This window comes from Grampus griseus (assembly GCF_964374135.1).
Source record: "Grampus griseus genome assembly, chromosome: 8".
NCBI classification, from domain to species: domain Eukaryota; kingdom Metazoa; phylum Chordata; class Mammalia; order Artiodactyla; family Delphinidae; genus Grampus; species Grampus griseus.
Genome location: NC_139002.1, coordinates 109,631,658 through 109,653,672, shown reverse-complemented (window position 1 = coordinate 109,653,672; position 22,015 = coordinate 109,631,658). Strand labels below are relative to the sequence as shown.

The 22,015-nt window shown below is 62.7% G+C and overlaps 1 protein-coding gene across 1 annotated transcript; it reads right to left on the bottom strand.

The window, feature by feature from the left end:
• Positions 1-1,875: 1,875 nt before the first annotated feature.
• On the bottom strand, positions 1,876-21,641 carry TOLLIP (toll interacting protein). Its single transcript, XM_082659767.1, has 6 exons — positions 21,496-21,641; positions 12,078-12,227; positions 8,308-8,490; positions 7,450-7,602; positions 6,708-6,798; positions 1,876-3,885 (listed from the first exon to the last, which is right to left on the bottom strand). The coding sequence occupies exons 1-6, from the start codon at positions 21,526-21,528 to the stop codon at positions 3,674-3,676; spliced, it is 822 nt and encodes a 273-aa protein (XP_082515893.1). The 5' UTR covers positions 21,529-21,641; the 3' UTR covers positions 1,876-3,673.
• Positions 21,642-22,015: the final 374 nt, after the last annotated feature.

Below are 22,015 nucleotides of genomic sequence, written 5' to 3'. Positions count from 1 at the left end.
GACCAGAACCATCGGCCGGAGGAGAGGCTGGGCTCCCTCGGGAGAGCCCCAAGGCACCAGGGCAAGTGGACAGGGCGGTGGTCCCTACCCCCTCCCAGAGGGGCTCACGGCATTCACCCCCAGGGCAGAGGGGCCACCACTGACCGCAGGGGCCCAAAGCAACGCCAAGGCTCCTTTAAAACTGGGGCTTATGGGGCCACTCAGCTACCCACTGGTCACTTCCCCAGCCCTGGAACGTGCAACTGGGATGGACGCCGGCAGAACGCCACTGATTCCTCTGCCGTCTGGGACGGGCTGGCCGAGAGGAGGGCCATGTCTGACCTCCGACATGAAAGACGCAAGTGTCGCCGCCACCACCACGGCCCGGTACCCACTGCCCGGCGCCTGCACACCCAGCCCGCACCCGGCTGCGGATGGACGTCCACGCGAGGAGTGGCGGGCCCCTGAGACGTGGGCAGGCCGCATACCTGGGCCATGTCCGCATCCCCCATCCCCAGCTCCACCCGCCGACCCCAAAGTAACACCCCCGCCCACGCCCAGCTCAGCATCAGGCCTGTTTCACACACTCGATGCACAGCTACCTCGTGTTCCCTGGGGTTCACAGGATTCCCGACCGGAGGCACCAACCGTCCCCCCACCTCCTCTGGGCCCCGCGTGCAGTGGGTTTCTTCAGCCCCCGCTGGACCACCATCCCTCAGCAACGTCCCATCTGGCAAAAGCCTGCCCACCAAGGGGCCAAATGCATGACCGTATCTGCATTTCCAACAGTTCTATCTGTTCTTCTCCACTTCTGGGTGGGTATTTTTAACTCTCTTGGTCTTTGCATTTTATTCTGTTTCCACGACACTGCAGGTCATCACGTGCTGCTCCAGGGGAGGCTGGCGGCTGGGATGGGTGGGGTCCCGCTCGCCTGCATCTGAGCTGGCGCCCCGGGACCGACACTGGCTCCTCCAGAAACGTGCTGCTGCTTCCACCAAGCGGCTTTCTCACCTGGAGCTCCCCGGGCTGCAGGTGGTGTAGACATGGGCCCGAGGTGGGGAGGGCTCCCCCTCCCTCTGTGGGCCGAGTCCCCTCCTCAGCCAGCACTTTAACGAGCCAAGGCCGCGCCTCCCGGCGGCTCACGCCCCACACGCAGGGCCAAGCGCCCGGGACACACGAGCGCTGAGCGTACCCTACCCTCTGCATCGTGTCCCTGGTGCCCGGGCCCCGCCCGCACACAACTCCTCTCGGCCTTGGGCACAAGCTCTCACTGTGACACTGACCCGGGGCAGGAGGGCACCTGAGAAAACTGTCGGGGATAATGGGGGCGGCGGGGGGGCGTACCTGAAGGCAGTGGGTCCCCTCCCTCCCGCCCCCAATCCCCGGCTGTACAACGTCCTCAGCGGGGCCAGTGCCCGCTGACTCAGGGCTGGGCCAGCCCCACCCCTGTGTGCTCCAGGGCCGCGGGGCCCAGCACCCGAGCCGGACCCTGCACTCGGGGTATGGCTCCAAGGCGGGCGTCGTGGGCCCTCTTAGAAAGGGAGACACATTGTGGCCCATGTTCGGTTCCTACTCCCGGGTCGGGACGGCCTGGAGAATTACAAACAGGACAACAAAGGAACGAGAGGCCGGTGCTTCGGGAACCAGGAGAGGAGGACAGCGTCTGCGGCCTGTCCTCCACAACCCAACCAGAAAACCAGACCCACGCTGCATGGAAACATTTCCGGCTCCCAGTCAGAATGCAGCCTGTGCCCTGCTCTGCCTTCACTTACGAGTCCTGTAACTAGTTTGCTGGTGAGTTTACTGCAACTGCTGTCAACCTGCTTGTTACGAGCCAAGTTAAATCAGAACAAAAATGGTCAAGTCTCCTTGGAGAACTTGACTTCTCTATTTTACACAGACCATTTATTAAATTAGAAGGCTGAAAAGTAAAAACGTATCTTACAATCAAGGAGGAATTGGACCCTGGACCCCAACAGAATGATCAGAAACGCAAAGCTCTGAGGACCGTTTCTGCCAACACTGGCAGGGCGCCTGCTGGAAACGCCTCTCTCCTCACCAGCACAGAGCGGCAGCCAGCTGCACGGTGCCCCGGCCCCGGGCGCCCGAGCCAGACGGCCCCCACCCCACCCCCAGGGGCTGCCTGGACGGGGAGCGCAGACGTGAACGCGAAGCCGGGGCAGGAAGGGCGTCTGACTTAACGAAGGCCTCACAGGCATGACCTTCCTCTGACCTAGTAAAGAAGCATCCATGGAAAAGGACCATGAGAGCTGGCAGGTCTGGGGCCGCCCTGAAGCTAAGACTCCCGTGAACGGAGGCCCGGGCGGGGCGGCTGGGGCAGCGCGGGGTCACCTGGGGCTGGGGGCCCGGCCTGCGTGGAGCTGCGCCGAGTGTGGTCAGGTCACCGCCCAACAGTCTAGGGCTGCAGCCGAGGAACCATCGCTCTCAAGCATCTGAGAAGAGCCTGCGGCAAAGGCACAAGTGGTCCGAACCCACCAACCAACGCAGGTCTCCCCGAGCCAGGGCCACCGTGCACGCCCGGGGGAGACAGAAAGCGGCACTGCACTTAACCTACATGGAGGGAAGGGCTGCCGCCTGAGTCCTCCTAACTTCCTCGGGCTGGCCTTCCACTGACGTCCACACGGTTGGGATCCACCTCTATGTCCAAAGGCTGGGCAATGACTCCAAAGACAGAGCGGTGACCGCGACTTACCGCGGACCACAGTGGCCACAGCCAGTGCGTCACTTCGGAGACACCATTCAGATTTGATTTCCACGGGGCATCACCCAGCCTGTCCCCATCCTCTCTGTCCGCGGCCGGAGCCAGGGCCAGGGTAGCATCCACACGGCAGGGCGCCTCCTGCCTCTTGGGAAGACCTGCCAGCACTGACGGTCACCAGACTGCCCTCTCTGTCGCCCAAACTGACCCACAGGCCTGGGCCCAACCTAGTCTCCCTAAATTAACATCGGCAGTAAAAGCCAGGAGTTCCTAAATGCCCTTTAATAAGCAAATACAAGACTGGATCTGTTTCTTACACCCCAGTTTTAGTTCTGTTGCCAGAGTGCATCCCGGGGGGAGCGGTGACCCTTCGGGACAGCATCACACAGAGGCGGGTGAGACAGCAGGAGAGATTGAGGGCCCAGGGCTCGGGCCAGGGCTCCCGACGCCACGCCCAGACCTGGCTGCTCTGCACTCAGGCTGAGCTCTGCAGCCGAGGCTGGACGGGGGTGAGCAGCCCACGAACACCACCAAGGGGAGGAGACAAGTTTTCAGCTGAAACTTCTAAGTGACCCCAAACCCGCTGTCAGTGGGTTCTGTGTGCCTTGCGTTAATGGGCCTACCCGATCAGGTCGCGTCACCGCAGGCCACCAATCAAACCAGAGAAGGCTCGGCGCGAAGGCCCTGGTGGGGGCAGCTGCTCCCAGGAGAGCCTCCCGGGACGGCGGGAAGGCGGGCGCGCACACGGGACACGGCCCTCCGACCAATGCGGGAGAGGCCCCCCACCCGCCGCGACCACGTCGAGAACGGCTGCAGGAACCGAAAACCACATGCATCCCGAACAAGGGTGTGGACTGGGCTACACAGACGTCCGAGGAAGGGGCTACGCAGGGTGCGTTCACGGGGATCTGCTGGGGACGGTGCTCCTGGGAGCTGGGCGGGCAGGCGGGCAGGCGGGCTGGCAGCGGGGCACATCTAGGACTCCTCGCCCATCTGCAGCAGGGAGTTGATGGCCGCATCCTTGCTGCCCCGCTGGGCCTCCAGCACAGAGCGGATCACCTCCCGGTCCATGTTGGGGAACATGTCCTGGATGGCCTTCAGGTCCTCCTCGCTGCAGCGGGGCTGGGCGCTCACGGCTGGGGGCAGGGCCACAGGCACCATGCCGGGGCTGCACACGGCGGGCATCCCTGAGAGCAGGAGACAGGGGTCAGGGAAAGCAGCACCTCCGACGCGTGGGCTAGCCGCCCTGGGGGTCGGCCCCCCAGGTCTCGTCTCCCAGCGTGACCTCAGAAACTGGCCAGACACTCGTGAGAAACCAGGGGCGAGCAGCCCCCCGCCACTCGGTCCCCGGCATCTCACATGAGCCCACTTCACAGCGGGGGTGGCAGGGGCAAAAACAAGCCTAAGAACGTGTGCATTTACACCACAGGGGTCAATTCTCATCCATCAAAGGCCACAAAACCGTTCCCGCCACCTGAGAACGAAACAGCAAACCCAGTCTACGCTCCTTTGCCCCGACACCTGAGACTTTCACGCCGTTTCCTCTGTCACACATTCCAGAACAGACTTTCCCAGCTTGGCACTCACATCACAATCAGACACTGACGAGGAAAGAAAACTCACCCAGCGCGTGCCCAGCACGTGCCCAGCCTTCCCCGTGACAGCAGACAACCCACGAGGCGAGGTGCTCACGAGCACTGCCGCGCCGGGGCCTGTGCGCTCGAGCAGAGGCCCCGGGGCCCCGGACACCCAGCCCCGCCAGCTACACGTGGGGCTCCTGGTATCACTCCCTCACACCAGCCACGTCCCCTCACTCCCTTGTTAGACACAGGTGACAACTGAGAACCTCACGGCATCTCAACTGCTGGAAGGTTCAGTCCGAGCACCTGGTGCCACCGGACCCCAAGACAAAGCTTTGACTCCTTGTCCTGAGATGGTCTCGTGGGGGAACCCAGACAAACGTAAGGAAGGAGAGTGTTAACAGAGGCTCCACGCCTAACCGAGTGCAGAGCCTAGTCAAACACCTCTCTGAAAAGTAGAAACGGATTTAAAATCATTAGTTCTGGGACTTCCCTGGTGGCACGCTGGTTAAGAATCCGCTTGCAGGGCTTCCCTGGTGGCGCAGTGGTTAAGAATCCGCCTGCCAATGCAGGGGACACGGGTTCGAGCCCTGGTCGAACATGCCACAGAGCAACTGAGCCCGTGTGTCACAACTACTGAGCCTGCGCTCTAGAGCCTGCGAGCCACAACTACTGAAGCCCGCGCACAGCAACAAAGACCCAACTCAGCCATAAATTAATTAATTAAAAAAAAAAAAAAAAGAATCCGCTTGGCAATGCAGGAGACGCGGATTCGGGCTCTAGTCGAGAACTAAGATCCCACATGCCGCGGGGCAGCTAAGCCTGTGCGCCACAACCGTTGAGCCCGGGGGCCACAACTACTGAAGCCCGTGCGCCTAGAGCCCATGCTCCACAACAAGAGAAGCCACTGCAATGAGAAGCCCACGCACCACAACCAAGAGTAGCCCCCGCTCGCTGCAACTAGAGAAAGCCTGCGTGCAGCAACGAAGACCCAATGCAGCCAAAAATAAATAAATAAATTTTTAAAATAAAATAAAATAAAATCATTAGTTCTTATAAACTCAAAAGCACAAACAATCCGCCGAACCAGGCTGGGAGCGCTGGACTGAGAAGTTTAGGACATGATTTCCGTTCCTGTCTGAAGTCAGAAGATCCTAAAGGCGGCTCAACGCCGTCCAAACCAAAACTGGCAGAAGGGCCGACAAGTGTTGAGACGAGGTCGCATCGGCTGCAGGTGCGCGACTGAGGCTGCGCTGGACACACACGGCTGCCTCCAGGGACAGAGGGGACGGGACGTGCTCCCAAGGCAGCAGCAGAGCCCAGCCCCTCCGAGTCCCTCCTGGGCCAGCCGGGCCGAGCACCGGCCCACACCCCCTGCCCACCGGCCTTTAGTCCTGGCCGTCCTGAGAGGCGAGAGGTCGCTTGGGTCCCAGGCGGGCACTCAAACCTGGTGAGGCCAGGGCCCCCAGGTCATTCCACGAGCCCAGGAAGGTGCTCGCCCACCGCCTTTCAGAAACGGGGAGGGAAAGGGAACCCGGGACTGGGGATGGCTGACAGCTTCACTCCGCGAGCCCCCCCCGCCGTCCGCCCTGGCCTGGTTTGCATCCAGGCCACACCCCCACCGCCTGCATTTCTGACACTTCTGGGAACAGTGGAGACAAACTTTAGGGGGCACCCTGGCTCTCCTTAGGCCCCTTCCAGGAGGGTCTTGGGTTGTAGCGTGGGAGGCAGGCGGTCCTAGGGCAATTAACTCGGGGCCCCACAGTCTTCACCTCGCTCTGGACGGAGTTTAGAGGATTTCGGGGACGTGGCCACCACCGTGCACACGGCATCCTCGGCGTCACTTGGTCTCTCCGGTGCCCCGAGCCTCCCGCCGCCCATGCACTGCCCGGGTTTTATGGTGGCTCACGTGGGGGGCGAGCTGAGCCCAGGACCCGTCACGGCCCCGGATGGGAGCCGATCACAGGCTGACGTGAAGGCTCAAAAATCCGAAGGCGGAAGAGCCACAGTCCAACTTGACTTTGCTGTGCTGTGCGAGCCGCGCGTTCAGAAAGGTTACCAGCGCGTAAGGTAAGAAGCTCATAAAGGTAAAAAGATGGGAGAGAAACAGCAACGCTGGAGCCCGGGGTCCATCCACCCAACAGGAAGTGATCTTGTGCTGCGGTGATTCAAAATGCTTAGAAATCACATTTCAACATCTCCATAAATTTCAACTCACCTTCTCTGTGCCGACAGAGAAAAAACAAACCCTATTTCCTACACGTGCACGTAACGTTCAAACGTAACAGCGGACCCCTGGTTTTGGGAGGCTCTCCGGGCATCCCTTGAAGACCAGGCCCAGACTCTAGCCCACACCCCGAACCCCCACGCGCCTCCCCGCTGCTCGAACACCCAAGGGCATGCGCCCGGGGAGGAGAAGCAGCACACACCTGTGATGGGCACGTAGCCGACGCCCTGCTGGTACACAGTGGGCATCAGGACCACGGGCTGAGGCGGCATCATCATGGCAGCCGGCAGTGACTGAAACACACCAAAGACAATCAGGGGTCAGAGAAGAACACAGCACACATCCGAACCTCATCACTCCCAGCCTCGCCAAAAGCGTCCTGGGAGGGACAGTGCAGGGCCTGGAGCCCAGTCACCGGGCCCAGGATCGAGGTGGGTCCAGCCAGGCCCTGCATCCCGTCCAGCATCATCAAGTCCCTGCCCACACCGACACCCCAAAGGCTCCTCTGCCGGAGGACTCGGGTAGAAGGTGGCATCAGGCCTGCTGAACCACGGCTGAGACGTGACCAACAGAGAACCCCGCTCAAGAAAGGAAACCTAAGCTTAAACTCCAGGGTCAAACCGCCTCTCTCTGTTTATAATTCTTTAGTTAAGTACAACGATGGCTTTCCGTCTACGTAGAAACGCCTGTTACAGAGGCACGATGGCATGTTCACGAGTAAACTCACTGATGTTGGGACCTGCTGTGAATCAGTCCAGCACCAGAAAGGGGGTGAGACAAGGTGCCAGAGGAGGCGGCCGTGAGGCTGGGCAGTCGGTCCCACCCGGGGCCCCTGCACCTCCTCCCCGCGTCCACATGCCAGAAACACCTGGGAGTAAGGGCGGGGATGCCGGTAAGCCCGGGAACGGCACCCCAGTGGCCATGGGCCCGCCAGCCGGCCTCACCGTGTAGGACAGGACCAGGTTGATCATGCCCTCCTTGTCGTCGCCCTGCCGCCCGCTCAGGCTGTACCATTCGTCCACGACCTTGCCCTGCCTCAGCGCCTCGGGGATTGTCACGTGTGTCCAGGCAATGCGGTCGTCCATGGAGAAGGCTCGCTGGGGGGTGACGGGAGATGGCGGTGACCCCAGGGCTGCCCGGGAGGCCGCCCCACTCGCCCAGCCCTCCCGGCAGGGTGTGCGCGGCCCGGGGCCGCCCCGCTCTCTCCACCTCCTGTGGGCGCAGGGGGAGGGAGGCTCCACCGGGCCCCTGCAGACGTGCGCCCCCCACAGACCACATGCTCCCCTCCACCCCAGGGCCCCAGAGGCGACGGGGCCGGGTGTGAGGGAGGACCCGGGAGGAAGGGAGGAAGGCAGAACCCTGGGGACTGTGGCCACTTCCCAGCCCCGCTGCCCACCCCCACCCCCCAGCCCCGTCAGCCGACCACAGGCGAGGGGGCAGCCGACCCGGCCTCAGGAGCGGTGGGACACGCCCAGGCAGGCCCTCGGAGGGCCAGGCTGAGTTAGAGCCCAGGGCACCCGACGGCCCAGCGACACTCGGGAGGTTCCTGCCACTCACGCCACCCAGCCACGGGCCCTGACCACGTCACACCTGAGCTGCGTACAGATAGCGGCTGCCTGACCTGCCTGGCCGGGTGGCGCCCACACGCTGGACACAGGCGGTGACGTGTCTGAATGCAAGTTCTAAAGACTCTGCAGGGGAAACGTGCTTTTCACTATGCTGGGGACACCAGGGCACCTGTCACAAAGCCGCAAGAAAGCTGAAGTTCTGCAGCGGCTGAGCGGCCCCCGCGCGGCGCCCACCTCGTCAAAGATCTCCAGGTAGAAGGAGTCCACAGCCGGGGGCACCGTGCACTGGATGACCTTATTCCAGCGCGGGTTCTTGGCGCCGTTGTGGGCTGTGGGCGTCTCGTACACCGCGTAGCCCAGGCGCAGGCGGCAGTACGGATCCATGCGGGTCATGCCGTAGTTCTTTGCCAACTTGGCCTGAAATAAAGCCGATGTATGAGACGGGGCAGCGGCTGTCACAGTGGAAGCCGCAGCTCAGCTAAGTGGGCTGCCCCTTCCACTCACGGCTTCCAGAGATTTCTGGGTGCCGACCCACCGGAACACGGCTGTAACTGAACCGTCAGCCCTCCATATCCGTGGATTTAAGCAACCACAGATAAAAAATATTAGGAAAAAACATTCCAGAAAGTTCCAAAAAGCCAAACTTGAATTTGCCACACCAGCAACGAATTTTATAGCTTTACACTGTGTTACGACTGCACGCACACAGCATTTACCGCGTGTTAAGTGTTACGAGTAATCCAGTGATGACTCAGTACACGGGAGGATGTGTGCAGGGTACGTGCAAAGCTGCACCGCTTTACATAAGGGACTTGAGCATCCTTGGACTGTGGTGTCTGTGGGGTCCCAGAACCAATCCCAGGGACGACCGTGCTCTGGGACCCCAGAGGGAGGAGAAGTCCAGGCTGGGTCCAGTGTTTCTGCGATAAGGCACCCGGCACCGTGCCTGACACTCAGGACACACCGGCTGCTGCTAGGCAGGGGCTGGATCCCCACCCAAAGGAGGAGGAGGGTGAAAAGGGCAGGCCGTCCCGGGACAGAGCCAAGAGCCACCGAGAAGAGAAGCAGGAGGACGGGGGCCACCCCGGAGAAGCAGGGCCCAGCCAAGGCCTTCCCTGCGCCCTCGGAGAGTGACCGTGCTGGCTCCCGGCCCCCCTCCCGCGCAGGAGCCTCTCGGCAGTGACCATCCCTGCCCAGTGCTGCATGGGGGCCAGGGGTGCAGGCAACTCATCTTGGGCACCAGATGAGGCGGAGCCCACCCACATCTCACATAGGTCACGGGCCCACCTCAAGCCAGACGCGCTGCTCGGGACGGCTGGGATGCGTTTGTAGGCGCAAACGTGAACACTGATGAGCACGTCAGGCTGTCGGTCGGGAAGTACTGACTCCCAGTGGATTATGGGCTTAAATGTAAAACCTAAAACTGTAAAACTTGCACAGGAAAAACCAGAAGAAGTCTTTGTCATCTTTTAGGCAAGGTCAGCAAAAGCACGGCCCAGGAAGGACAGCTGGCGGCTCCCTGGGGACCGTGAGGAGGACAGAGCAGCCCCGTCTGCGGCATCAAGTCTGATCACAAACCCGTGTCCAGGACATAACGGACCCACAAACCTCAGCAATGAGAACACGACACGGTTGAAAAACAGGCAGAAGATCTGAAGAAGAAAAGCTCGACGCCAATTAGCACGTGAGAAGACGCTCCCCACCATCGGCCATCAGCGACACGCAAAGCAGAACCCCGTGAGGCCACAAGGAGCTGCTGGACAGGCTCAGACCCAGCCCGCCGGGCCAAGCCGCCCACCCCCAGAGCGCAGGAGTCCCACAGGTGGCTGGGAGAAGCCACGGTGTGGCAGTGCAGGGACCAGCCTGGCAGCTTCTCCAAAGCAGACTCCACCCAGCTCGGGAGTTGGGAGTCCACTCCGAAATGGGAACTCACGCTCACACAGAAGCCCGTGCTTCACAGCGGCCCAGGGCTGGGACCCCCGTCCCTGCTGGGCAACAGACAGACTCGGGAAGTGCCCCGGGGCCTGAGCTTGGTCAGCACCGCAGTCAAGGGCAGGCCCACCGACAGGCAGAGGGAACTATCTGTGTTGCTGGGGAAGCTCTCTTCATCACAGCGGTGGACAGGCTCGTCAGAGGTCATTGAAACACAGGCTAATTCAAATCAGTGCATTTTAACATATGTAAATCATAATCAGTAAGGTCGATTTTTTAAAAAACAGCAAAAAATTCCCCAAAGCCCTGCTGCCTGCACTGACACCCTCTCTCTTCTCCCCTCTGGAAGGCTCCACACAAGCCCCTATTCTGTCTGCGAGCCTCCTTGCCCCCCCGCATCCCCCACTCTCGTGCCGACTTCCCCAGAGCTCTGGCCGGGGCTGCCCACGACCGCACGTCCCAGAGCCACCACCCCTCCGTGCAGGCCCAGCCTGAGCCCCTCAGGACGCCCGCCTTATGTCACTGCTGGACCTCTGCCCTGCAGTCCACAGCCTCCCGGCCTCGGCCCCCTGCCTTTAAAACATCCTCGACTTAACGTGTCCGACACCGAACCGCGAGTTTCCTTCCCGGCCTGTTCCTCCTGTAATTTCCCCCATTTTGGTCGAGGCTCCTCCATCCCCTGGGTGCTGGCAACAGGCCTTGGGGTCACATACCCGCCTGCCCCCACGTGGGTGCGCCCCGAAGTCGGCTGGTTCTCCCCCAGGAGCACCAAGCGCAGGGCCTTCCAGCCTCGCCCACATCTTCCCGACACAGACCCCGAGGGAGCCCTGAACTCCAGCTCAGGACAGGGTGCCCGCTCAGAGCCGAGCCCCAAGGCCACAGGACCCCCAGCTGGCAGCACCAGGAGGGCCTGGCCCTGAAGCAGCCCCCGGCACAGGGTGGCGATTCCTGTTCATGCTGTACTTTCCACGATAACACCTGGGCCGCTCCACACCTGCCCCCCAAGCTCGCCATCGGCGCACCGCACCCCGGCCCTCAGGGCGACGCAGGCGTTTACTGCCGCCCTGCCCTGCCCTCCTCACCCGCTGACTTCCTGCTCCTCTGTCTGCAAGAGCAAACACGGATCGCACGGGCAATGTCTTCCCGAAAGCGCCCGGCAGAGGGCCTCAGCCCTCACACGCTGTTGTCTTCACTGTGAATTCACTAGAGCAGTTCTCAGGACGGCAGATTTTCCCCCCAAAACTCCTAGAAGCCGCCCTGGTATTTTCTGGAAAACACGTAGCAGCAAAGTCTGGAACGGGCCTGATTTTCGATAGCTTCAAGGCGGCTGTTTTGTCTCTGTCTATCCGCTAAGGCTTTTCCGGCTGAATAATCCGACGCTCGTGGTCTGAGCAAGGCCAGCGGCCCGTGAGTGCGGGAGGCGCCTTCCTTCTCCTGGCCCCCGACTGGCCCCCAGGCCGTGCTCTGCTCACAGCTGCTGCCCTCTGCAGAGGCCCGTCTGCCACCGTGCTCTCCTCCCACGCCCCCGGCACCACGAAGGGGACACGGAGGCCTGGCCTGCCCACTTCCAAGTGGCTCCCCTGAGACATCGACTGGGCTGCGCTGTAGGCACACGAGTGTCTGAGGAAGGCCACCCCGAAGCTTACTGGGCACAACGACTCACCAGGCACGGCCCTGGTGTCTGCTGCGGACAAATGGACAGATGGACAGATGTCTCTGCCTCCCGCGGCCTCACGCAGCCCGTCAGAGCAACGTGGCAGCGCTCTTTCTGTCCTGACAGCACATCTGGTTCTCCCGGGGGCCGGGATGACCGGGCAGCAGCCACACCGCCCCTTCCCCGGCACCGGCAGGGCGAGCGGCGCTCCGGACCCCTTCTCTAACTCTTCCTGGGGAAACCCGGGTGATTGTCAGTATCTTCACATCCATCGCTCTCCACGAGGTATGTGTTTCCAGAAAAACGGGATCAGAGGAAGCCCCATCCATCCACGTGGCAACATGCTACGACAGCGAAGGCCCCGCCCCGCCCGCTCCGGCCCCCTCCCCCTGCCCCCCCCACAGGCGGCCACACCCACCTGCACCACGGTGATGCTGAGGCGGCCCACGGTGCCCAGCGCCCCTCCGTACTGCAGCTGCTGCGCAGCCTGTGCGTCCAGCTGGATCTGCTGCTGCTGCTGTGTGGGCGTGATGCGCAGGAAGTCCTGAGGCAGCTCCCCGATGTACACCTGCGGAGAGCACGGCGGTCAGGGCTGGGCGCCACCCGCCCACAGGACGAGGGTCCGCGGCGGCAAGATATCCACCCTGCGGACCCCTCCCAGGGCCTGCACTCTCGGCATCAGGATGCGCAGCAAACGGGGGGCTCTGTGGAGGCCCGAGTGCGTCTCCGCCCTGAAAGCAGGCCTCGCGTCCTCGCTGGGCCTGGGGGCCTCACACGCTCTGGTCCGCGTGTCCACGATCCCTTCCCCAGGACCAGGACCGCCGCAAGCAAGGCCTGTCCACCGTGAGCGCTGTTCACGGGGTGAAACCTGAAGCTTGGATGTCCAGTGACTTGGAAAGGCCTCTGTGCTGATACCCTTCAAACGTCTCCACGAGAAACAACTTGCGTGCAAAAACGCCCCGGAGACCAAGAACCCAACAGATTAACCACCAGAAGCCCGGATACCTGGCCCCGGACAGGTGAAGTGATGGGGACACACCTGATGGGGACCACACTCAGGGACACACCTGAGTGTGGAGCCCGGTGGAGCCTGGGGGCTCCAAGAGTGACGACTCCCAAGAAGACCGCAGGAGACCATGCACGGAGAGACGGCCCACAGCCAGACGGCCCGACCGCCTGTGTTCAGAGCCCTCGACAGCCGCACCGTTGCTCGCCCCCCGGGGGGGTGCGGGCCTGGAGGGGCCACAGTGCGAGCAGAGCCCAGGTGAACGGGAGGGAGCAGCCGCAGGACCCACGATGGAGGTCTGGCTGCTGGGGGGGAAACCAGGGCCACAGGCCCCCTCAGCCGCGCAGGGGACGTCACAGACCCCAGCCGCGGGCCCTGAAGAACTGGGTGGAAACGGAAAGGAAGACCCCAGCGTGTCACAGCGAGTTCTGGCAACTGCGCTCACAGCAGCCGCCGGGACCACTTGACGTCCGGGCACCACACGACACGGGGGTCTCTGCTGCGCAGACCAGACGGCACCAGGCAGGGGCCCAGACAGCACCCCATCCACCTAGCTCACAGCGCCCCTGGGAGAGCACCTCCCCCAGCGAGCGCCCCCAGCGCCTTTCCTAGCGAAGGTCCCTGGGAGGGTCTGGGCCTGGAGATCATGCGCTCCCACCAAGGCTGATGGAAGCGCACACAAGGGCGCTCGCTGGCTCCCAGCAGCCCACACGCCGACTCTGCACCCAGGGGCCTAGCGCTCCCGCTGCTTCTCTCTAAAAGCAAGCCGTGCCCCCCGCACCCCCCCGCCCCCCCCGACCCTCTGTCTGGGAGCCAGCTCTGTGTCTCACACCTCCGCTGCATCAAGGGCCCAGCCCAGGGCAGGGGAGGGTGCCCCCGGAGGCTGCCCCCCAGAGGCCCTGGAGTTGCCAAGAGAGGAGCGCAGTGCCTTCCACTCCCTCCCCAGGGCATCGCAGGCCGCGTTTCCTGGGCGCGTAGTGCAGCCGAGTGGGTTCCAGGACAGGCCCTCGAAGGAAAGCGGGTGGTGACACCCCGTGGGCCACACCCCTCAGGAGGGCTGAGACGCCCGGGACATGCCAATCGTCAATTCCTGCCAGCGCCAAGACCAGGCCCCCGTGACCCCCCAAACGCACCCCATCCAGAGCCCCTCAGGCTCCTTGCCGTTTGCCCGGTACTCGTCTTACTGAAATGACTCTCCCAGGGGTCGCTGGCGCACAGACCACACCCCCGCCTGCTGGCCTGAGGAATGACTGCCCACCTCAGCGCCAAGGACCCCACAGGGAGCAGGCCGCAGGGGGACATTCAGTGGCGAGAGTGACAGGTCAGGAAAGGCCTCTCTGTTCCTTCACTGATCCTGTCTTGTCAGGAGCTCCTAGAGGTCATGAAACTAGAATGAAATGAAACTCCTGGGGGGTATGTTCCCTCTTTACTGTACTCATCTTGGTTTGGGGGTTCAGCACAGTCCACACAGGAGGCACGCGGGGACAGCGGGCCACGCTGAGGCCTTAAGGGAGGGGGACCAATCCCACGTGGTCAGAGCCTGTGAGGGGTGGGGGAGGGGGGATCACAGCCCAGGGAGGAGGAGCCTCCAGGTCTGCAGGGCCACCCGCCTGAAGGCACCCTGGGGACACCTGCCCTAGGCCCACCCGCCAGAGACAACAGCAGGGGCGAGGCCCAGGGTGATGGCGGGTCAGGGCAGGGCATGTGGGGCTCAGCACCCGGCGGCTGACGGCTGCCCCACCAGCCAACAGGCCCCGTCGCACAGCAGCCCCAGAGGCCTGCGGCAAGCAGTAAGCTGCACGCTCATCCCAGCGCCCCCCACCCCGACGGAGAGGCCCCGGGACGCGCCCGCTGAGGCCTAGGAGACACCTGCCAGTCACGGTACGGGCCACTGACGTTCTTCCATCAGTTCAGCATCTTCCCAAAGGAAGTTACAAGGAAAACTCCAACTGCCAGCCGACACCTGCAGCCACGGGGATGGGTCTGCACAAGAGTCACCGCCCCCCACAGACACACACACCCTGCTCCTTCCTCAAGTCTCCAGCACCTCCTGCCGATGACCTGGTTTCAGGAAACAGGAAAAGAGGAAAAAGCCCAGAAGCAACAGGGAGGGAGGGCTGGCGCCGTGGGGAGCTCCCCAGAGGGTGCCACTTAGTCCCTCCCCCCTCGCCCCTCCCGCCACAGTCCTCTTCCAGGTTTCACTGCAAAAACCTCTGTGTCAGCTCTCCTCCCCTATTCCTATCCCTCAGGCCTCCCCCAACTTTCTAAATGACCCAAACCTGGATAGGCCACTCAAGCCAGAACGTCTGGCTGTCCCAGCCCTGCCGGACACAAGCTCCAGACGCGGGGACTGAGACACGGCGTTAACTGAGCACGAGGACGCCGGAGGGTCAGCGAGAGAGACAACGCCACTGGCCCAAACGAGGACCAGACCACAATGCTGACAGGACAGCAGCGTCTTCCACGGGGCCTTGCCCAGGGATTCCGGAGCCTCTCACGCCAGCCCGGGGTCTGGGTGCGAGCGAGATGGATCACCCTGTCCACACCTGAGTAAAATGAAACAGCCAGTGACGGGCCAAGGGGCGCCGGGGCCGGGCATCGCACTGCAAGTCTTCCAACTTCACCGTATGTGCGGATTTTCACGCCAAATGCTGGGGGGAAATCACTGCTCCCGTGGCGCTCGTAGTTTAACAAAAGAAGACAACTGCTGAAAGTCGCAGCGCTGTACATAATCACAGGGTGAGCACCCCGGGGCAGGTGAACAGCCGGTGACGTAAGACGGTGTAGACGGCTGAGGCCACTTTGGGAGAAGACGCCACCTCAGCAGAGGCCTGAATGGCATGAAGGCGGCGGTCATGCAGAGCCTGGGAGGGCTCTGTGCACAGGCCTGGCCAGGAGCCCGCCAGGCAGATTGAGGCAGGGAGGTGGCTGGAGCAGAACAAGCAAGGGAGAGCAGGAGGGTGCAGCAGAGGACAGGAGTGTCGCACCAAGGCCACTGATGGGCTCTGACTCAGAGATGAGGAAGGGAGCAGGTGAGCAGCCAGGGCAGGTGAGCAGCCGGGGCAGGTGAGGAGCCGGGGCAGGTGAGGAGCCGGGGCAGGTGAGCAGCCGGGGCAGGTGAGGTGCCGGGGCAGGTGAGCAGCCGGGGCAGGTGAGGAGCCGGGGCAGGTGAGGAGCCGGGGCAGGTGAGCAGCCGGGGCAGGTGAGGAGCCGGGGCAGGTGAGCAGCCGGGGCAGGTGAGCAGCCGGGGCAGGTGAGGTGCCGGGGCAGGTGAGGAGCCGGGGCAGGTGAGGTGCCGGGGCAGGTGAGCAGCCGGGGCAGGTGAGGTGCCGGGGCAGGTGAGGAGCCGGGGCAGGTGAGGAGCCGGGGCAGGTGAGCAGCCGGGGCAGGTGAGGAGCCGGGGCAGGTGAGCAGCCGGGGCAGGTGAGGTGCCGGGGCAGGTGAGGAGCCGGGGCAGGTGAGGTGCCGGGGCAGGTGAGCAGCCGGGGCAGGTGAGGTGCCGGGGCAGGTGAGGAGCCGGGGCAGGTGAGGAGCCGGGGCAGGTGAGGAGCCGGGGCAGGTGAGGTGCTGCACACGCACATCTGGCTCTGCCTGGCGCCCGGCCCCAGCGTGTGACAGTGGGGGGTGGGGGGTGGGGTGGGGGCGGGCGGGACCAGTCGAAGGGGTGCGGTTGGTGTGGGTGAAGCAGAGGCTGAGAAGGAATCCGATGCTGGACCTGCTCGGAAGGCAGAGCCACAGGAGCGGCTGAGTGGGCAGGAGAGGCGAGGCCGCCCAAGGGGACGGGGAAGCCAGGGAGGGTTCCAGGGAAGGAAAGGGCGGGTCCGTGTGCGATGTTCTTGGGAGACAGGGAGCCGCTCAGGATGGTCAGCCTGGGGATGAGTGGGGTGGGCGCTGACACCCCCCAAGACCCCCGAGGGAGCAAGACGGACAGAAAGGAGGAGCCGTGGAAGGAAACCCGTGTGAAGAACGCGACCCTAGGCAGTGAGAGGCCATCGCACCTGTGCCCACTGCCGCGGCCGTGCCCACAATGAACCCGCCAGACAAGCCGCTGCGGGGCCCCCGCCCGAGCCCCACCCCCACTCGGTCACCCCCGCACCTCGCAAAGCACAGGTGGCTTCCCGACCTGCAGGACCCTCTCACTGTCAGCTGAGGCAGCTGCCCCTCCTGGGCCCCCAGCCCCGCACCGCCATCCTCCCACCCAGCTCCTGTCCAGCTGGTGGTGAAGCAGAATCACCAGAGGGAGGTGGGTGGAACGGGAGGTACGCAGGCAGGACTGCAGGCGGGGAGCCCGAGGAGTTGGCCAGGTGTCTGAGAAACAACAAGTAACGCAGGGGCCGAGCAGCCCCCAGGCCGTATACGTGGGAGGGTACGGGCACAGAGCTGCTGGCCACAATGCCCAGATAGATGCCACAGACACCGACAGAGAGCAGAGCGGGGGAGCGGAAAGAGGGGCTGGGGGTGCTCTCAGATGCGGGAAGAGGCACAGGGCTGGAGCACACCAGCAGCTCAATGGCAGATGCCTCACAGGGACCTTCACGTCCCAAGAGAAGGAGCCTGTGCGCCCAGAATCCCAGACAGCAAACATACCTTTCAGGAACTAGAGAAAGCAGCACGTGTCTCAGTCCCTGTGAGCAAGCACCAGCTTATCAAGGTAACACTGCCCCTGGGAGGATGGGGAGAGGCCACCCGAGGCAGCAACCCATCAGGAGGAGGGCGGTTACAAGGGTTAACCTTGCAGCGCAAAGTCCGTACGTTAACATTTCCAGGACAACCCCAAAGAGAACAGAATGACAACATGTGTTTTCCAAACCAGCAGAAACCAAAAAATGGAACTTAAAAAACTATATTTAATCAATCCAAAAGAAGGCAAGGAGAGAAAAAGAAACAAAAATAGACAAACAAAAGCACAAATGAAAGTGTTAGGTACAAAAAGTGTGTGTGTATAACTACACACAAAACTATCCAACGCATTCCAGCTACAAAATGAAGAAGACAGGCTTCAGATCTGACTGTTTAACAATCCAGCTCCATGGTGCTGACAACAGACCAACCTGACACATGCTCTGAAAGATGTGGTCCAACAATGAAAACCCCATCAGGCAAACACTCCCTAAAAGAAAGCTGGCGTTGCCACGTGGCATCAGACCAAACAAGAAAGGCCTGTGCATGGCCAGCGGGGTCACCACACGCAAAAAGGTCCAACTCACAGGAAGACGGGGCCATCCTAAACCAGGATGCGCTCCTAACTCACCCTGAGAATCCAGAGCAGAGCTCACGGGGACACGGCGATGGTCTAGACTCCAACAGTGCGGGTCCACAACTGTACCCGAAAAAGAGAAAGCCAAGCGCAGGCCTAAAAAGAAAAACAACTCCTTCCTCTGAACATTGGAAATGAAAGAGAAAGAACTAAGCAGCTGTCTTGCCTTTCCCATACAGTCTGTATTTAAGGACAACCAGACAGCGTTCATCTATACAAACAGGTCCAGCTAATAAATGCAGAAGAAGTGACAAAATTCAAACATCAGGGGCTTCCCTGGTGGCGCAGCAGTTAAGAATCCGCCTGCCAATGCAGGGGACACGGGTTTGAGCCCTGGTCCGGGAAGATCCCACATGCCACGGAGCAACTAAGCCCGTGCCCCACAACTACTGAGCCAGCGCTCTAGAGCCCGCGAGCCACAACTACAGAGCCTGCATGCCACAACTAATGAAGCCCGCATACCTAGAGCCCGTGCTCCACAACAAGAGAAGCCACCGCAATGAGAAGCCTGCGCACCGCAACGAAGAGTAGCCCCCGCTTGCCACAACTAGAGAAAGCCCGCTCGCAGCAACGAAGACCCAACGCAGCCAAAATAAATTAAAAAAAAAAATTCAACTATCACCCTCTGCCACCCCCAGTGAAGTCAATTATCAATTCGTGCAAGGCTGATGAGAACCTGGACATCCCCGCCCACCCAGACATCCAGACAGCTCACCCTCAGGCCTGACGAGGGAAAAGACATGACAGGAAGGAGGGGCCACACTGATCAACCAGCATCTCCAAAAGCAGGACAAGTGGTCCCTACTGGCCCCCTTTGGCCTGGACTCAATGGGACACACCACACATCTTAGCCTGTGACCAAGCCTTGGCCGCCGTCCCGTCGAGCTGACCGGCAGCACTGTGGTCAACAGTGGCGGGTCCCGCAAACCCCCCTGACCCGAGTTCTACCTCAGAAGGCAGAGAGGCCCCCACACAGGTACTGCTGTGGGTGCCCATCGGGTGCTTTTTAGTAGTTCGTGGACCAGACAAAATCACAGCATGGAGAAGGTCTGTCAGAACAGAAACACCAGCACTGCTGAAAGCGGGCAGACAGCACAGGGCTGGGCATCCCTCGGTGGCCATTCAGGGAGGGGCTCACCTGCAGACGCAAACACCACATCTCCTGGAACTTAAGCAAATTCCTAGCCCCTCAGGCTCTCCTTCTCAGGGACAAAGGGAACCTCCCCAGACCCGTGGGACCCCCCCTTCTGCTCCCCATGCCCGAGGACTCTGCCTGTCCCTCCTTCACCACGAGCGGGAAGAGACAGTCAGACTTCAGAGTCAGCCCAAGCGAGAGTGAATCCAGGCCCTGGGAGCCCTGCTGAGTGACCCTGGGCCGAGGCTGAACCCCGTCCTGTGTGGGTAGGGCTGGGGCCCCCCCCGGCCGAGGGCAGACCCTCGGGAGAGCCGCCCAGCCAGGACCCGGCATGGGGAGCACCTGCCGGATGCCCCAGCTGGACTTGCAGCTTCTGCCACGAGCCACGCCGTCCCGCGGGGCCTCCACCGCACCACACACACGACAGCACGTGGGAGCTCCTTCAACGCCAAGTCCGTACACCCTGGCAAAGGAAGAGGTCTCCACCAGACCCCGAAAACCACAAAAGGAAGGGTTCTCCAAGTCTGATAACCGGCAATAAAGCCTTTACGAGTACAGTTAACCCAGAGGGGGTGGGCCAGCGGGGAGATGTGGAAACGAGAGGATGTGTACCAGGCAAAAACCTTGGGGGGAAAAAAAACCAGTAAAAAGTAAACAGTCCACTGTAGCAACCAGATCAAATGCAAGGCCAGATGCACCTGCACTGGCGGCCCTGCCCTCTGGCACAGACAGCCCTGCTCAGGACCCTTCCTGGCCTTGAAGCAGCAGCCCCCCATCTCCCAGACCCTGTCCCACTCTGCTTTCCATGCTCTCCCCTCCCACCACCCCACAGCTCCTGCTACCCCATCGAGTCTCCAGTCAGAGACCCTTGCCCCAACACCCTTACTCAGCCCGGCCCCGGCCCCGGCCCCGGCCCCGGCCCAGGCAGGCCACCGTTCACCCCGACTTGAATTCAGACCTCAGGGTCTGAGAGTGGATGCTCTGTGAGACCCTGATGGCAGGCGTCACCGTACGGTGCCACCCAAGATACCGAGAGCACCCACACCATCTGGGCAAGCCACACAGGCTCCAGGGCGCCCAAGACCCCTGAGCCCCCAGCAGCTCTGGCCCGGACCGAACCTTACTGCACGAGCACAGGTCATGGAGGGCAGCCCTCAAACACCTGCTGGTCTACGCATGGGGCCCACGACACACGGACAGAAGGCCCACGACCACTCGACAAGAGAACACGCCGGGAAGCACCGCACAGGGCCGGTCAGCCGGGTCATCGAGACCCCGACAGCACAGGCCCCAAGTCCGGACACCGTCCGCCGCCCTGGCCCGGTCACAGCCCTGTCACGGCACATGGCCGACGTCCCCCTTGGTGAGAGGAGGGGCCCACCTTCAGCAAGCGCTCCCTGCGCCTGGCCCCGAGCCGGCTGTGCGTGCTTGCCTGTGGTTCCCAGCAGGCTGAGGACACGTGACGGGCCAGGAACGGGGCCGGGCCGCTTGCCCATTACGCCACCGCTCCCCTCCCGAGGGAGCCGCTAATTTGCTCCTTGTGCTGCTCTGATGAGCCACTTGCCCAGAAATGAGAACGTGTCGACAGACACTCGGCCTGCTGTGTAGCTCACTGTACGCAGTGCCGGTGAAGACGCGGAAACGCTGAGAAATCACTCTACTGACTCTGGGGCGTTTCCACACCCAGTCGGCTAGGAACTCCCATCAGGTCCCATTCAAACGCTCAGAACGAGCATCTGTGCCCAGGGGGGTTTCTAACTAGCCCTGGTCTTCCTCAAACTCAGAAAAACGTTCTGTGGCTTCTTCTCCAGTCGGGAGAAACACAAACAAGACTTGTCAAGCCCGACTCGAGGGTGAGGAGCCCCGGCAGCCGGGGGCTTACCCTCAGCAGCGGCTTTCTGAGACAAGGCACAACAGAGTGTCCACAGAGGAACCTTGTCCCGACTCAGAAGGACCCAGGTGTCCGCCTACCGTGCGTTTCAAGACGCTGTGATAAGAACCTCACTACTCGTGAGGACGCACCCCAACCCAGTCCGAACGCCCGGCTGGAGGCGAGTCGCCAGGAGCCGGCCTGAGCCCGTCTGGACTCGCTCGCCGGCAGCGACACAATAAGCTGGGCCAGAAGACAGGACGCGAGGGCTGCGCGGAAGGGCACCCAGCTCGCGGCTCCCAGACCCTCATTTGTCACTTAAGAAACCGAGGAACAGAGCCGGGCCTGGGAGCCTCCACCATCCAAGAGCCTGTCCAGGGTTCAGGGTGCTTCTCTGGGTGCCTCCTCCTCCCGAGGACCCACTGGGTGCGGGGCCTCCCCCAACCCGGGGACCCACCCGGTGCGGGGCCGCCCCCGTCCCGGAACTCCCTTCCGCTTGCCCGGAGCCCGGCGTCGGGCCCTCCCCTGCGCCCTGAGGCCGCGGAGCCCGCCCCCAGCCGGAGCCTACCGGCCCGCGCTGCGTGCTGACGGTGGTCGCCATGGTCTGGCCGGCCTCAGGCCTCGCCCTCCGAGAGGTGACGCGCCGGCGACCCTTCGCGCGGAACCGCGATCTAACTATTACCCCGCAAGGCCGCCGCCGCCACAGTCAGCTGACGGCCGGCCCCGCCCCCGCACTGCCCACTGCGCCGGCGCAGCACCGCCCCGCCCTTTCCGGCGCCGGGCGCCTGCGCAGTCGCTCCCCGCCCTCGGCCCCGCGAAATGGCTCCCGAGCCGGCAGTGTGCGCATGCGCGCCGGGCTGGCGGGGGTGGGTGGGGGCGGGCCGTGGGGCCGGGCCGCGGACTGTAGGTGCTGGTGCATCCGGCTGGACGCGCGGCCGGAGCGGGTCTGTGGCCCCGCCGCGCCTCGCCGAGTGACCGGAGTGACTCGGTCCGGCGGCCGCCCTCCGTGTGTGTCCGCGGTGAGGCCGCGCGCTGACCACTCCGCCCCTTGCTTCCCGCCGGCCCCTCAGCAGGGTCTTACCCGAGGC